Source organism: Rutidosis leptorrhynchoides, chromosome 1, assembly GCF_046630445.1.
Source record: "Rutidosis leptorrhynchoides isolate AG116_Rl617_1_P2 chromosome 1, CSIRO_AGI_Rlap_v1, whole genome shotgun sequence".
NCBI classification, from domain to species: Eukaryota; Viridiplantae; Streptophyta; class Magnoliopsida; order Asterales; family Asteraceae; genus Rutidosis; species Rutidosis leptorrhynchoides.
The window spans coordinates 571,421,428-571,438,847 of NC_092333.1; the positions used below are offsets into that span (position 1 = coordinate 571,421,428).

At 33.9% G+C, this 17,420-nt stretch overlaps 1 protein-coding gene across 1 annotated transcript; it reads right to left on the reverse strand.

The window, feature by feature from the left end:
* Window positions 1-12,507: 12,507 nt before the first annotated feature.
* On the reverse strand, window positions 12,508-17,152 carry LOC139881988 (protein trichome birefringence-like 34). The gene is made up of 5 exons (XM_071866375.1): window positions 16,803-17,152; window positions 15,659-15,836; window positions 13,700-13,896; window positions 13,456-13,611; window positions 12,508-12,862 (listed from the first exon to the last, which is right to left on the reverse strand). The coding sequence occupies exons 1-5, from the start codon at window positions 17,150-17,152 to the stop codon at window positions 12,508-12,510; spliced, it is 1,236 nt and encodes a 411-aa protein (XP_071722476.1).
* Window positions 17,153-17,420: the final 268 nt, after the last annotated feature.

The following is a 17,420-nucleotide window of genomic DNA, read 5'->3' on the forward strand; positions in this document are numbered from 1 at the left end:
TTATACATGCAAATTGGATGATTTTAGGCATGTAGATATTTGTCTCATTTCTATACATGATACTACTACATTGTGGCATAGGAGACTAGGGCATGCTAACATGAAACTAATTCATAACATATCCTCAAAGGACATAGTTAGAGACTTTCCAAAATTAAAATATGAAAGCCACTTTTGTGATGCATGCAAAGTAGAAAAACAAGTTCATACAAGTCATAAACCTAAGAATTTTATTTCTTCTAAAAGATGTCTAGAACTTTTGCACATGGACTTATTTGGGCCATCGGCCGTTCAAAGTTATGGAGGAAATTTTTATACTTTAGTAATAGTAGATGACTTTTCAAGATATACATGGACACTATTTCTAAAGCATAAAAATGAAGCATGTGAAAGATTTATAATTTTTGCTACTAAGATACAAAATTTACTTGGTTGTACTATAGTAACAATAAGAATGGAACATGGTAGAGAATTTGATAATGATGCTCAATTTGGAGTCTTTTGTGATTTAAATGGTATCACTCATAATTTCTCGGCTCCTCGCACTCCTCAATCCAATGGGGTTGTTAAAAGGAAAAAACTGAACTCTTTAAGAAATGAGTCGAACTATGTTAAATGAACAATCAATACCTCAAAAGTTTTGGAGTGAAGCCGTTACCACCTCCACCTACATTCAAAATAGAGTCTTAATTAGGCCATTAATGGATAAAACACCTTATGAAATTTTAAATGGTAGAAAACCAACCGTAAGTCATCTTAGAGTATTCGGGTGCAAATGTTTTATCTTAAACAAAAAGGAATATCTTACAAAGTTTGAGCCTAAAGCTTACGAAGGGGTATTCTTAGGATATTCGTTAGAAAGTAAGGCATATAGGGTTTTAAATAAATACACAAATGTCATAGAAGAATTCCTAGATGTCACATTTGATGAAACTCCTCCACCACCTAAGACTAAACCTTTAGAGGATGATGATGTGATCGAACAAGATGCTATAGAAATAATGCCAACTCAAATCGATTTCAATGACATAAATGAGGACGGATCTCATTTGAAACCAAGTAAGGATAACTTAGCATCCTCAATAGATATTAAACATATAAAGGATCATCCCATAGACCAAGTCATAGGAGACATCAATACTAGAACCACTAGGTCACAAGCATTTAACCTAATTGCCAACTATGCTTTTATCTCCCAAATAGAACCCAAAAATATTAAGGAAGCTCTATTAGATGAAAGTTGGATAGAAGCTATGCAAGAGGAATTAAATCAATTCCAAAGGAGTGATGTATGGGATTTGGTTCCTTTACCGAGTGAGAGCAACATCATAGGTACAAAATGGGTCTATAGAAATAAACTAGATGAAGTTGGCAAAGTAGTTAGAAACAAAGTTAGACTAGTTGCACAAGGATATAGCCAACAATAGGGAATTGATTATGATGAAACATTTGCTCCCGTCGCTAGGCTAGAGTCAATAAGAATGCTTCTTGCATATGCATGTGCTAATAATTTCAAACTTTATCAAATGGATGTCAAAAGTTCCTTTTTAAATGGTGTCATAAATGAAGAAGTTTATGTATCACAACCTCCGGGGTTTGAAGATTTCGAAAAACCTTATCATGTTTATAAACTTAAAAAGGCTCTCTATGGACTTAAACAAGCCCCTAGAGCATGGTATGAAAGACTTAGAACCTTCTTAATAAATAATGGGTTTGAAATGGGAAAAATTGATAACACACTCTTTATCAAAAGGCATTAAAAGGATTTACTCATAGTTCAAATATATGTTGATGATATTGTATTTGGGTCTACTAACAAATCTTTTAGCAATGAGTTTTCTAAGTTAATGCATGATGAGTTTGAAATGAGCATGATGGGTGAACTCAAGTTCTTACTCGGACTACAAATCAAGCAACTAGAAGATGGAACATTCATCAATCAACAAAAATACGTTCATGAAATGATCAAGAAATTCGGAATGGAGAACTCAAAATCAATGGCGACTCCCATGGCAACAAATGTGAAACTTACTTTGGAAGGAGAAGGAGAACCATTCGATAGTACTAAATATAGGGGAATGATTGGATCCCTTCTTTATTTAACGGAAAGTCATCCCGACATCATGTTTAGTGTGTGCTTATGTGCAAGATTTCAAGAAAATCCAAAGACGTCACACGTAGGGGCCGTTAAAAGGATCTTTAGATACTTAAAGAGAACAATGCATCTTGGGTTATGGTATCCAAAGTTTACCGGGGTTGATATTATGTGCTTTGCGGATTCCGATCATGGTGGATCAATGATTGATAGAAAGAGCACAAGTGGAGTATGTACGTTCATGGAGCTTTACTTAACGTCATGGTTCTCAAAGAAGCAAATGTCCGTTGCATTGTCTACCACCGAAGCCGAATATGTAGCCATGGGAAGAGCATGCGCACAAGTGTTATGGATGAAGCAAACCTTCCTCGATTACGGTATCATCTCATCCGAAATACCCATATGTTGTGATAACAAAAGTGCTATAGACCTATCGAAAAATCAAATATTACACTCTAGGACTAAACACATAGACATTAGGTACCATTTCCTTCGTGACCACGTCCAAAATGGTAATATTGTGATAGATAAGGTAGAATCTGCGGAAAACATAGCTGACATATTCACTAAGCCCCTTAAAAGGAAACCTTTAACTTGCTTAGGAATGGGTTGGGAATGATGGAACACACTCCGTAAAATTCTATCCTGATCACGCACGGTTGAACCACGGTCGACCGTGTAGAGAGTCGCCTGATGTCTAACGAATTTTTTTGTCCTTTATGCTTTTCTTTTAATATCCAAACAACTTTTCCACCAACCACATCTCTTCTTTAAACCCCAACCACTGAATTTTCAGATTTACTTTTGTCCTACCTTCAAGTACTTTTCAAAAAGTGGTCCATATTCTTTCAATTCTCTTTAAGGTAAGCACTCAAAATCTTAATCTCAATTTTATTAAATTGATTATATTCTTTTTCTTTCCAAACTAATAGGAACACTTGTTGATTGCATGATTTTCTTAAAATATATTAGTAAAATTGTTTTAAAAAGGGCTTTTCTCTTCAAATGAGTTATAATAGTGATTTCTTGCATAAAAACTCATATATGCTTTAAATTTTTAAACTCACTCATGCACACACATATATGTTTGACCAAATCATTATGATACTTGTCAATCTCATGACTAGTATCTACTCTTGACAAACATAGAGCAAAATGATGAAACTTGTCTAAATTTTCAAAAGAAAAATAGTACAATTTAATTTCAAATTCATAGTTTTCAAAATGGGTCTAGACAAGGACTAATCTACACATGTTTAGCATATAGTTTTTCAAACTTATGAACTTGATTACTTTGCTAAAATTCTTGTTTTTTTAGGAAATGACCAACACGAGAAATCAATGTATTACGAACAATAGGCAACACATGGAGGCTAGAACACTTCATGAGGAGCGTGTTGTTCATCATACCGAGTTTCCCAAACTAACTCAACTTTTTACCCATAACAATTGTTTCTCATTTCTTGAGCTTGATGAAACCATTTATCCAACTTTCATTAGGGAATTCTATGCTAATCTTAATGTTTCCAACCCCGACCAAGTGGCATTTAGACTTTTTAATACACCTTACACTTGGTCCCTAGAACAATTTGCAACCGTTATGGAAATTCCTTCGAATGGGCATTCCTTCTATACTACTTCAACCATCTAAGATCACTTAATCATACGTTTCCGTTGCAACCCATCTTAGATCTCATCACCACTCCGGGAGTACAACGAAAGCTCAACCAACGGCTTCGCATTCAAGATAACGACATCCGCCATGATCTTCAACTTATTCTTAATGTCATTTGGAATAATGTCTATTGTCAGGAACCTACCGCTACTCACATCTCCATAACCGAAGTCGTTGTCATGTGGTCACTTCTCACTCATGAACCCATAAATCTTACTTATCTCACTACTTAAAGAATGGGTTACCTTCGAGAACTAGGAACTCGTCTACTTCCATATTCAAATCATCTTAATCGGCTTTTCTGATTTGTTAATGCCATCAACTCCTCTCAAATTCCTCAACCCATGTCCACTATTCCGCTAACCTATTGGGTAGCTCATTTGGTGATTATTCTCTCTTCCGACAATGAAAGCTCAACAATATCCGATGCATTTAGCACCAACGGCATTTATCCTTAGAAACAATTAATGTTGGTTAAGAATAATTTATAAGGGCGGGTAGATACAACACTTCTCCTAGGATTAAAACTTGTTATGTATTGATTATTATGCACTTGCTATGCTTATCCTGTTTGTTACTCTTTATGTCTACTATTGGTTCGAGGGGGAGCCATTTTATTTATTAGCAGGGACAATTGATAAGTGTGTACAATTTAATGGGGAGCATTACTCTAGGGCGCGCTAAGTTCCATGTGGGACTAACCTTTTTGCTTCGACAAAAGGGGGAGAAAGTGTATGGTAAGTGATGTTAACACTTATGTCGACCTACATAGTTAACACTTACTCATGTGTTTGTCATCATCAAAAAGGGGGAGAATGTTGGTTAAGATTCAAATCATAATATTCAAAAGTTAATCACTTTGTTTTGATGATGACACACAAGAACCTAGCCGTTAATCATATGTAGGACGACATGAGTTCATAAGCCTAAACTATCTCTAGCAAAAGACCAACACATAAGTAATTATCTTGGTAAAAATGCTACACGGCTGTACTACGGTCGACCGTGAAACCAACCGTGTGTGTCCTGTATCAACGAGTTCAAGTTTTTCTAAAACTGTAAATCTACGACTGAATTCATGGACGACCGCAGCCCGACCGCAGTTTTCTCTTTTACTAAATTCATCCACTTTAAGATAGACCACTTTGAGGCATCTATAATTTATGAAACCTTTTTAAACACACTTATAATAGTTGCCCTTTTTTTATCTCAAAAGAGTTTTGAACCAAAAGATGTTAATTTTTACTAGTCACACCTAATGACATCTTAATGACACTTTAAGCTTGATTTAGGCTAAAACACTCAAGTAACATATCATTTTATCCTAATGCATAATGTCATTTAAACATACTAATAATGGTCATTAAAGTCTCAATTAAAGAGTTGCTCTCCCATTAGCTCTATGTATCATTATTTGTATGAGAATGTAATTAGTTCAAGTCTAGTCAAGTTGTAACAAGAATCATTATGTTCAAACTAGATCCAAAACTAGTTCATTTAAGTTGTAACAATGTTCTAAAAGGCAAGAAACTCCCATAAGCTAAATGACAAGTGATTAAGAAAGGTTGATGAAGCTTTTAGAAGATAATGGTTTGTCATGAGACAAAAATCTGCAATTACCTCTTTTTGTAATCAATGACAAATGGTCAAAGTTTGAAGACTTTCTTCTTTAATGGACATGTCAACTTCCAAGCTTATGTCCAAAACATAAAGGGTAATGAGGATAATTTCAGAAGTAATTAGCCTTTAGTTGCAGCTATTCAACAAGGGAAAATGATAATTTTGAAGGACAAAAACGGCCATAAGAATCAGATGTTAGAGGTACACGGTCTAATAATGCTAACAATATAGTGTGATTTTCAAAATCTTCCCTTATCTTTTGATTACAATTTATCATATATTTGTATTGTTAGCATTATTAGAGAACAAACATTTCAAATCACACTATATCAAGTTCAAGTTCAACAAAACACAAAGAAAATTTTGAAAAATCGACTAAGTAACTATTCACCCCCCCTCTAGTTACTTACACCGTAATTAACTAAGAATCACTCAAACGGGGTGCAATGCTTGAGACCGCGTTATGGTGCAGTGTACTAATCAACACTGACCGGGTTCCATGGCCTTACTTAGCAGAGGTGCAGCTTACAACAACCGTTGTGCTTCAGCGTGCACGCACGAAGTTTATATGCTTGGTGACTACACTAGCATGGTCTGGGACCGACAATGTACTAAGGGTCTAGTCAGATGTTTCACTACGAAAGAGTCCTCAGTCGGAATCCAAAGCTCGATAGACTTACTACAATCGGTGTGCCTGAGTCGATCTTATGTTGTATCCGATAAACTTCTCTTACCAAAGGGTGACACAGATAGTGTACTCTGAATCAGGGTTCGCAACTTCCCAATAATAGAGCCAATAACTACGTTCTATTAGTTGGAAAAGCGATTGAGTTTAAAGCATAATCGGAAAACATTTCAACAACATACACAAACCATAACATTATTTCGGCATTATAACTGCTTACATCATAGCATACACTAAAGTTAACTACCCGCTAATCATGGCAACAATATCACAGAACATAATGATAGAAGACATTATATAAAGATAAAGGATAGAAGTACCAGTAGCGAGTTCCGAATACAAAAGTGACAACTTCAAGACTCCAGACCTCTCCTAATACAATCTTCAGCGTTCTTCTCCGGGTACTAGGTTTCCCGCACGGAGTCGAAGACCTTGAAAGTATGACTAATATTGTACAAGAGAGAGAAAGAAGTGAATTGAAGTGTGTGTTGGAATGAATGACAAAGACCCTTTAAATAAGCTAAATTTTTCCCTGTAAACGGCTGGCAGGCAATTTGACAGGCCGTTTGGCAGGCCGTTTGCAGGGGCCATTTGCCAAGCCAAGCCGTTTGCAAGGGCGTTTGCCCTGGCCATTTGGCAGGCCGTTCGTGATCCAGGCAAGCCGTTTGGCAGGCCGTTTGGCTTGCCTGGTCAGCTGGATTCCCTGGATCGTAACTTGATTTCTTGTCTTTCACCGTTTTCGCTCTAGAATCTTCGTTTTAGCTCCGATTCTCTTGATTCTTTTTGCACCACCTTCGTAATTACTTGTTCTTCAATTCTAACCAATGAAGTAGGCATTTTGCCGACAAAGTTCGAATCTTTCTTGTTTTTGGGCCTTAATATCGGGGTGAAAACGTGACTTTTTAGCCGATATCAGAGTTTTTTTGTCCTTGAAGCATTTCTTGATGTGCTCGACAGGCCAAAACAGGGCTCCACAATGGGCACAAACATATGTGCAATCACCACAGTCACGATACAAAGGAGAGAGAGCTGAAAAAAGGAAAAAAACAATTAAGATAACAAATCCAACGGGCGTAAAACGGCTTTAAAAATACAAAAAAAAAAAAAGGAAACAACAGGGCAAGAATAGCAAATATACGACAACATTGCCAAAGTATGCATAAAATTACTTGCTAGAGAACCTCTAGAGAAACACAAAAAAATGCCAATGAATGCACTGAGGGAAATACACCACCTGAAGAATCGAAAGCTGCAGACAAACTATATATGGGTGTAACTCCATGCTGAAGTAATGAAGCAAGTAACTGCAGTGCAGGCCTGGAATTAACGACGCCTGGTCAAAAAGGAATTTACAAATTCACAAATAAGATCTAAAAACAGGTAACAGACACAGGAAAAAAGAGACCAAAAATTTATAAGACTTGCAAGCATACCTAACGTATAATTGTAAGTTGTTGATGACGATGCTTCTAAATTACACCTACGCAGAGATGCCCGCTTTGTTGTTTGGTTTAGGGAGACTACATCATTAGGTGCATCTGTTTTGTCATCCTTTTTTTTTCTTTTTCTCGCAGTTCTCACCATTATAATCAGCAACATAATTATGAAGGCAAAAAAATAATAATAACAGCACTATAGAGACGAAACATTCCATCAACGAACGGCAGCACATACTATCGAAGAACAACATAGCCCAAGCTAACAACATATTAAATAACAGAAAAGGCAAAGAAATTACCTGAAAGGATGATCTGCAATTGCACGAGCCTGAATTAAAGACAATAATTTTTAAAGATGTTAATATGAATTAATAAACCCTATTGCAATTTATTTATAAGATTACCGGGGAAAACAATTATAAAAAATAAAATATAAATGAATAAACTCCATTTCAATTATTTTGCTGTTTCTTACGTTGTTTGTAAACAAAAGTTCAGGAAGCTCTAAATAACAAATTTATGTTAACTTTTCAAACCAATTTGCACATAACGGTGCTATTTTGGTGTTTCATATATTGTTTGCAAGCAAAAGTTTAGGAAGTTCTAAATAACAAATTTATGTTAACTATTCAAACTAATTTGCACATAATGGTGCTATTTTGCTGTTTCATACACAGATACAGAGATATTTTTAATTGAAGTTAAATACGTTTAAAAAAACATAAACATGCTGTTCAGGATTTCTGCAATGGAAATTAAAAAAACACAAACATGCTGACCAAAAGAGGTTCTAAATAACAAACACATGTTCTGTCAAAACATACACATATAAGAGATATTTTCAATGGGAGTTAAATACGTTTTAAAAAGAAATATAAACACGATATTCAGAAATTTTGCAATGGAATTTTAAAAAACACAAACTATTTCACACATCATAATTCAAAAGCCTCAAAAAATTTAACATAAACATAGTAAGTTGAAGAGGTTGTAAATCATGTGCATTCGATACATACAAATCGAACCTATTATCAACATGCAGCAATCAATATTAATCAATAATGCTAATTAAGAAATTCAATAGCAAGCATTAAGTAAGAAATAGAATACCAAATACCTGTGCTGGTAAACCGAAAGCTGAATTCGAGAGAAAATGGAGCTTGCCTTGCAATACGAAAACTGGAATTAGAGTTGGAATTGGAGAAGATATTAGAGTTGTAAACAAAGAAGCATGTTATTCATGAAGGCCGGGGTGTCCAAGGTATGGGAAGTATGGCGCAACAATATCTGTTTGTACAGATGATGAAGCAACCCCTCGTGCTATTTTTTTTAAATCATATTTTCGGCTCAGACCGTTAACCACTTCCTTCCCGGTTTGCAATTTTGGCCAATCGACAACATAGGGCAAAAGGTGAGCAGTAGCATTTTGTGAGAGGGGAGTGGACAGCTGGACCAATGGAAGAACAAAAAAGGGGCTGCTATTAGTATGTGGATAATAACATGTTACACCTACGAGTTTCTATTATTTAAAACTCTCCACATTCTATATCATCGACATTATCTTTAATAAAAAATGTGCTTTCAATGTTCACTTCTTTCCCTTTAACTCTCGACTCCTTTTTCTTCACCCCAATCTTTGCTTCGAAGTCAATATGTTCACGTCAACTTACCGATCACATCTCCTTCTTTCTCTTCTTCTCCTAGGTCAACTTATCGATCCTCTCAGCAAAGGAAGAAAGTGGCACCTCATCTTCAATTTATGGAAATGAACAGGCCTCTACTTGGGCCATGTCTAGCCCAATCCCATCAGTCTCAATCAAGCAGCCCTCTAAATGTGCTTTGTCTGGCCCAAGCCTATAAACGACATCAAACTAAGAGACTGCGTGTACCACCTGAGTAGCCGTACACTCTGGAGAACTAGTTTCGTTGACCAAATTTCCACTAATTGAAAAGGATATTTGAATGGTATTTGTTCATCACTTTGATTGACAAAATCATTATAAATGTAGAATCAAAAGTGCAACTAATATCCAGTGGCAGTGGATGCATGTATGTTGGAGGCGATAATCGTATAGTCAACAAATTAATATTTAACGTTCACTGATTGTGGAATTTTGGTTTTAACTTTTAAGTATTAAATTGTATTGACATTCGAATATCCGATGATTGTGGAAGTAATATTTAACGGATATCTAAACGAACGTTAAATGCAGGGATTAGTGAGATGCATTTTCTTATATTTAAGGGATATGATGATAGATATAATTTTTAAGAGATAATAATAATATAATATAATATAATATAATATAATATAATATAATATAATATAATATAATATAATATAATATAATATAATAATATTAATGTTAATACTAATAATAAAAATAATAATAATAATAATAATAATAATAATAATAATAATAATAATAATAATAATAATAATAATAATAATAATAATAATAATAATAATAATAATAATAATTTTGCATAAAACATAACCACTATTGATGTAATTTACATCTTATCAAATCAAAAATCAATGTTTTCTAAATACGCCTCAAAAACAAAAGTATACACAGTAAGGTTAAGAATTTTTCTAATGACAACCTTAAGGGATGTCATTAAATCATTCGGACATGCATAAAATTACTTCTACGTTAAAAATAATTAATCACCCTAAAAAAATAACCGTCTCATGTACTTTTAATTCATGCATATATTTAATTTTTAATTACAACCCTTAAGGTTGATATTAAAAAATTTCAACTACCCCAATGTACCATCATATAATGTATCACATATTTTCTTAAGCATAGTCTAACGGCAATGTTTATAATTTAAATTGTTCATGCATTTTCTAAGTCTTTTTGTTGCAAAACATGTAATTGGTTTGTAAAGTATTTTTCTGCACTTTTGCTTTCTCGCAATGATCCCGTCAGTAGCGAATTTAGGATCAATCATCCCCTATCAAACGAAGAAATCACTTGGATGGGCCCTCTTGGCAAAATGTCACGTATCGATAGAGTGCTTTTAAATGCCAGTTGGATCGCACTGGGCCGGAGTCATTTTTAATAGCTGGCAATCCCAATAGATCCGAATGTAAACCGATTTGGGGAAGGAAGTTGATCTCATGGGGCCATAGGCCTTTTCGTTTCAACCACACTTGGTTTTCTAACCCTGGATTCTTAGATATGTGCTTTTCCAATTTGGAGTGCTCAACATTCTTTACAAGATGAAAGCGACATGTATTGAAAAAAGAAATTGCAAGACTAAAAGCTTTGTACAGAATTCATCATCTCTCAGGAGATGAAGTAATATCATGTATACTGATCCATTATGCCTAAAGTTTCATGGGCCTTGTATTTTACTTTTGAGCCATTATAAGCCTCTTGCATCCTCTTGCTTTGTAGTTTGCTTGGTATTCTTCATTGGTTTATGAAGATATCATCTATTAATATATTCCTTTTTTTGCAACAACAAAAAAAAAAAAAAAATAGGAACATTAATTGAACCAATTTGTAATAATAAATTAATAATGTCATTGTTTACCTTTAAAAAATTACAAATTTTAAAAAAATATATATTCTTTCAATAAATTTAGTAGCAGGGCCGGTCCTGACATTTTTAGTGCCCTGAGCGAGTTGGGAAAAAGGCTCTTATAGATAAGAAACATTCAAGTTGCCCATTGGGGGTTACTTTCCGGGGCTTAATCAATATATTATATCCGTATATAGTTTTAGTTACGAATTCTTTTATAGGATTGGAAAAAAAGCCCCTATACCCTAACGAATAATATAAAGTTCATAACATTTGTTATTTATATTCAAAGCCTATAGTAGATGTATATACATGTGTTTTGAAGCTAGTATACACAAGAATCAAATATTGATGTTTTTTTTTAAAAAACGAGAGTAAATAAATAAAATATTATTTGTTTGTATCATTCCATGAAACAAGTAAATTAAATTATTATTTGTAGTGTACATATAAATATACATGCATATTTGGATTGTATAAAGGTGTCATTTTTTTGTGTTTACACGAGCATGAGCATAAAATATGAATGTGTACTCATCCCACATCGACAGGCAGTAGAAATTTATCACTATCTATATTAACTTGAATTTAATGAAACTTTAAATTCTTAGCTGTTAGCAATTTGGTGATATATGTAATATGTGATTCGGCCCAAAATTACTGGGATTGTGCAATTTTTTAGGTATGGAAAAATAGATAAATAATAAATAAATATTCTTGGAAAAATAGATAAATAATAAATATATATTCTCTCTCAAGCTGATTGGTCCCCCTCCTAGCCTCACGCTCCTTCTCTCTTCCATCAAATAATCGTCTGATGCCCTCATCCGTCACTTTCTGACGCTGCGATGGAGGCGTCAGATGTCGTCAATCGCTGCCACCTCACTTGATGAGATGAAAGTGACGCCGCTTTACTGACGCTGCGATGGAGGCGTCAGATGTCGTCAATCGCTGCCACCTCACTTGATGAGATGAAAGTGACGCCGCTTTACTAATGATTATACACGCATCTAGATGGGCCCTGAACAAATGAACACTTTGTTCCTCCGTTGGGCTATTTGTATGTAAATACGTCACTAGATGCTGCTTTAATTTTGAACATATTTAAATGAAGTATGGCTTGATATGTCTATGAATGCAAACATAGGTCAGTTAGGGTTTTAACCAACAAAATTCACAAGTAAGGTTTTATACATGTGATACATCATGAAATCACATTGAACATTTATTTTGACAAAATCATACACCTAACACGAATTTAACCTACAAATATATACATGTCCATCACGAGACTTGAACCTCTAAATCTCTTGATTGAGGAGCTCATCACACATTGCTAGACTATAAGCTTTTTGATAACCATATTGAAAGCACAAAATTTACATTTCATGATATAAAAATTGAATTCCATAATGTTCAATGAATTACTACTGTACTTTGCCTAGAGAACCTAAAACTATTTAAGTTTTTGAAGAACATAAGCAAGAAGTAGCTCATTCCAAGTATCTGGGACACCTGGAAGGCACCAGTGGGTACAATCTGCATATCTTGTAGGGTTGGATAATTGTTTCGATTTTAATCTAGAATAAAACAACCTATGAATAGAAGGATGTCCATCCTTTCTATATTGTGTTAGTTGAGTAATATTCATTAATTGCACACTCACCCCTGTGGCTTTCAAATTGTTCAAAGACAACTCTAATATTCTCATCATTTTCAAATCCGACCCACTTTCCCAAAAATGATCTTTTATTACTGGTTGTGTTTCGTTTAAGCAATTTCCGTTACCCTCAATTCCCCAATCAGCTGCTCTGAAATATAAATAAAATGAATTTTTCAATTAAAACACAAACTTATCATTTCTAGATAATGGATTCAAAATTTAAAAATACTACGCAGATAGTCCCTTTAGATTGTTTCATATTATTTAGTTGAGTCCTTGAACCTTTTTTATGTGAATAGTCTTAGTAGTCTGTACATGCTACGCGGAGAGTCACTTTGATTAATGCTCGTTAATTATTTTCATTAAAGGACCACCAGTGTAAAATTTTCTTAAACTTTAAATATATTTGATAATGATAGTTAATATATTTTATCAATTCATTTTTAAGAAAACTTTCAAAAGTTAAAAGTACGTTAATGGTCTTTATTGGAGTCTTTTTTAACATAAACTGAAAAATAAATTAACTATATTAAAATTATTAAATAAGTATAAGTATTAAGTTTGAAAAAGCTTATATTAATGATCCTTAACGAAAATAACTACAGTCGTTAGTCAGAAGGACTCACAAAATAATATGTGCAAACAACAAGGACTACCAACATAAAAAAGAGTAAAAAACTCGTCTAATAATCATTGACTATCCGGCTATTATTTTGACAATGCGAGTTTCAAATATATTACCTTTGATGAGTTGCAGTCATACTCATGAAATAAGATTGAGTTCTTGTATGATTGATTCGAGTGCTCAACCACTTGGACCATTTTTCCAAAACCATCCTATAGCCGTCATGGTTGCTTATCGTGTCATACCTTTTCGAACCTTCAAACGATCCATATCTAATATGGTATATGGTATATGTAACATTTCAGAATTCTATACTCGATATGAACAAAGACTTAAGTAGATTTTAATGTATGAACTCACAAAATTTTTAATGTAGGCGTACCCCACCAAAGATAGGAGTTAAAGACTAGTACATCCGCATTAACCCAATTTTTAGCATGTTTCTCGATGGATTGGATATGAACTATACGCTCGTTTCTTTTATGTTTCGATGGATGATCTGCATTAGATTCGACCAGCAACGGAGCCCAGTAGAAGTCAACTGAGACATTATATTCCTGTAATGTACGTGTTAATATATGAATACCATAATTGCAAAACAACTCGGAGTAATACTTAAGAGAATGATATCATAAACACCAGAGGTATAGTCTATGTTCTGTATTGAAAGGGATAATATTACACAAATGTCTAATGTCTATTATGTAGATATTAGTCCATATAGACGATGAGGCCCAAGCCCATTGTTTCTTACTTATAATTAATAAGTCATCTAGATTCTAGCCTATTCCTTCTCTTTTTTTCCCAAACTTGTTGAATCCTTTCAATCTCTAACCAAGTTTGAGCTCTCTTTTCTTCTAAATTTGCATTTATTATTAAATCCTTTTAAAGGCAATGGTTATATGTAGATATAAGACTAGCCGTGTTAGGCATTATATCAAAACTGTAAAGGTACAAATCGAAGTCTCACATTGATCATAAGACAAAATAAATGTACGCATATAAATCTAAGGGAGTTCCTTTTTTTACCAATTGGTTTTAGAGTCTCAAGACCCATGACCTTATATGTTGGACATGTTGTTAGCCAAATCGATCATATCTCTGATATCAGAGCAAGACTATAGCCTGGATGTGGTGGAAGCACCCTGAGCGCACGGTGTGACGTGACACGCCCCTTGATTAACCGTGTCAATGAGTGGACCCGATATCGTTAAACAATCCCTCGTCATCCAGGCCGACCAAACCCAACGACACATAGCCACTAGAAGGCAATCACCCGATGATAATGGTGTTGAGAAACCTGCTACGAGTTTGACTTGCAAGACAAAATCAGCTTCAAAACTAAACAGTTTCGACCACACAATCATAAATTCCAAGCGGTGCTAAAGGATGATGTAGGGACGATTAAAGTAAAAACTCTTATATAAGTTGGGCCACCACAAGTCAAAACAAAATCTTACTAGATTTTTATGACTTAACATTCACGTGAACCTTCTGAGGATTAAATCTAATTCCCGTCACCTTACGTTATACTAGAGTACTTACTGATCCCTGAGTCATGTTATACCCATTTGGTTCTTACTATCTAACAAAATAGTGTTACATGACCCATTTGCATGCATGTTGACATTTAATATCTTTAACAATGCCAACAAAACCCCACCCTTAACTAGAGGATGAACAAAAGAACGAAAGAGGAGGCCTACAAAATAATTGATGAGTCAAGACTTGAAAATTGATATGCAACCACACGTACAACTCACAATATTATACAACCGAGACTAATCAATATCATACAAAACAGTATTAAATTCATTATTTCTTTTTAAGGGTAACATTTTATCTACCAACTTTATATAGATAACGTACTATCTATTTTGAATACACTTCTTGTATTTAGTTTAACATAATAAATAATAGTAAGAATTTATAGTTTTTCAATCACCAATCTTCTTGTATTTGAAATTTTATAAGGTCTACTTAAATTTGCGAAGAAACGTACATGTTGTGGTTGTCGGGAAGTAATGGCAGGGAAGCTAATTTATGGTAGTGTCAGACTATTCTTCAAAAAAAGTATTTAATATATATAAATATAAATTATAAATAAAATAAATACTATAATGCCTACAACATACTGTATCAAGATTTCAGATACAAATTATAATTATCATTTATCATGTAAAATGTAGCACAGTTTTTTAAAATTTGATTGTGTTTTTGCAATAGAAGGGGAAAAAAATTGGAGGTTTCAACCAATTAAGTATATATATAGGAGTATATTTGTGCTTGATGAAGAATTAAATTTGAAGGATAACTTACAAATGCCTTAAAGGTGAACAAAGACACATTAGCAACTTTGTGCATCTTCTTGAGTCCAGCAGGTATGACCGATTGAAGCATACAAACCATTGATAGCCATTGGTTCCTGTTCACTGAATCACCAACAAAAATTACCCTTTTACCCCTTAACCTCTCAAGAACTGCTTTTGCATCAAACCTACGCACAAATATATTATATAGTGTCAACAAATTAAACAATTAAATTAACAAATTTATCATCATTATATCATTATAGATTATATAACGTATAGCCTATAGAATTCAAGTCGTTTTTCTCATTTACAAATCGAACATACACTTATAGCGAGAAATTGATCAACCAACCATCATGTTTCATAAATTATATATAGGCGGGCTACAAATTTGTTTCCTATATCAGTTAATATGCGATCATGAATTGGAATTGGTTTGCACTATATACAATTGTATTGAATCTTGACTACATACATATAAACATGTATACTTTAGTTCCACATGCTCCCAGTCATTTGTTTTCCAAATTTGCTAAAATATGGTCAACAAAGTCAAACCAAAGTACAGACGTAAATTAATGTTTCTTTTTACTTTTTAAACAGCAGTTCGGGATCACATAGGGAGACTAAACCACCAATGCGTTCATCTCTCACAATTTCATAACCCGCTCCAACTGTTGCCCAGAAAGAAACCCAACCCAATCTGAGAGCATGAGCGGTAAAACCCCTAGCTCCCCCACAACTTTTTGAATTTATGTGTCTTGTCAAATCTTATTGTAATATGCTAGCAATCTTTCATTCGTTCGAAATTACTACTACACTAAACTGTTGGTCATGGGCAATAACAAAGCAATGCATGCTATAGCCTATAGAAACAAGAGTATCAACAAATGAATATAGTACAACATTATCAGTTACAACAAGTCCAACCACATTGTGCAAAAGTAAACTTTATCTAGATTTGCCTATATCACTTTAATGGTAAGTATCTTATGTTACTCTAAATTTCTATATTTATCAAAATTTGTCCCTGCAAGTTTATGAATTCGATATCTTTATGCACAAACGTTACAAAAATTTTAATTTATTATTATTATACTTATAAGTGTAACTTGATATATATCGAGATTTAGCGAAAAAGAGAAATTGACCTTGGAATGTTGCACCCATGAGGTTTCCATCTCCATTGTTGATACTTGTAATCCTTTCTCCCATGTTGTCCACAAGCAAACTCGCCCGGTATATAGGGACACTCATCTTCTTTATATATCGGGTACGACTCGTTATCATGAATCCATTTGCCCGAGAACAAATCGCAACTTTTTAAAGAATCATACACATTATCCTTATGAAAAATCGTTGATCTAAAATCATGTTCATCACTATTTATATAATAAACAGCTGTTGTTGCCAATGCTCCTATTATAAAGAATATAATTAAACTACTTTCAAACATATGCTTCAAATCCCATATTCCCACCATTCTCTTCTTCTTCTCCATTTCTATCTAAGAATGAAGATTTATATTTATATAGAAAATATAAAGAATCACAAATTTATGCACCAACTCTAGGTGGGGCCGGATAAACTTTAAGACGTGGAACCACTATTTTTTTTCACAAAATTTAGATTTATTGCAATCTTGATCACAAACAATAGTGTGTATAAGTATATACAAACGGTACTAAATTCAGTTCTGAATTCTGAATTACATAAAAATAAAAGTTAATATCCTGACAAGCCACAAGTGAGTTTTGTTTACCACCGAC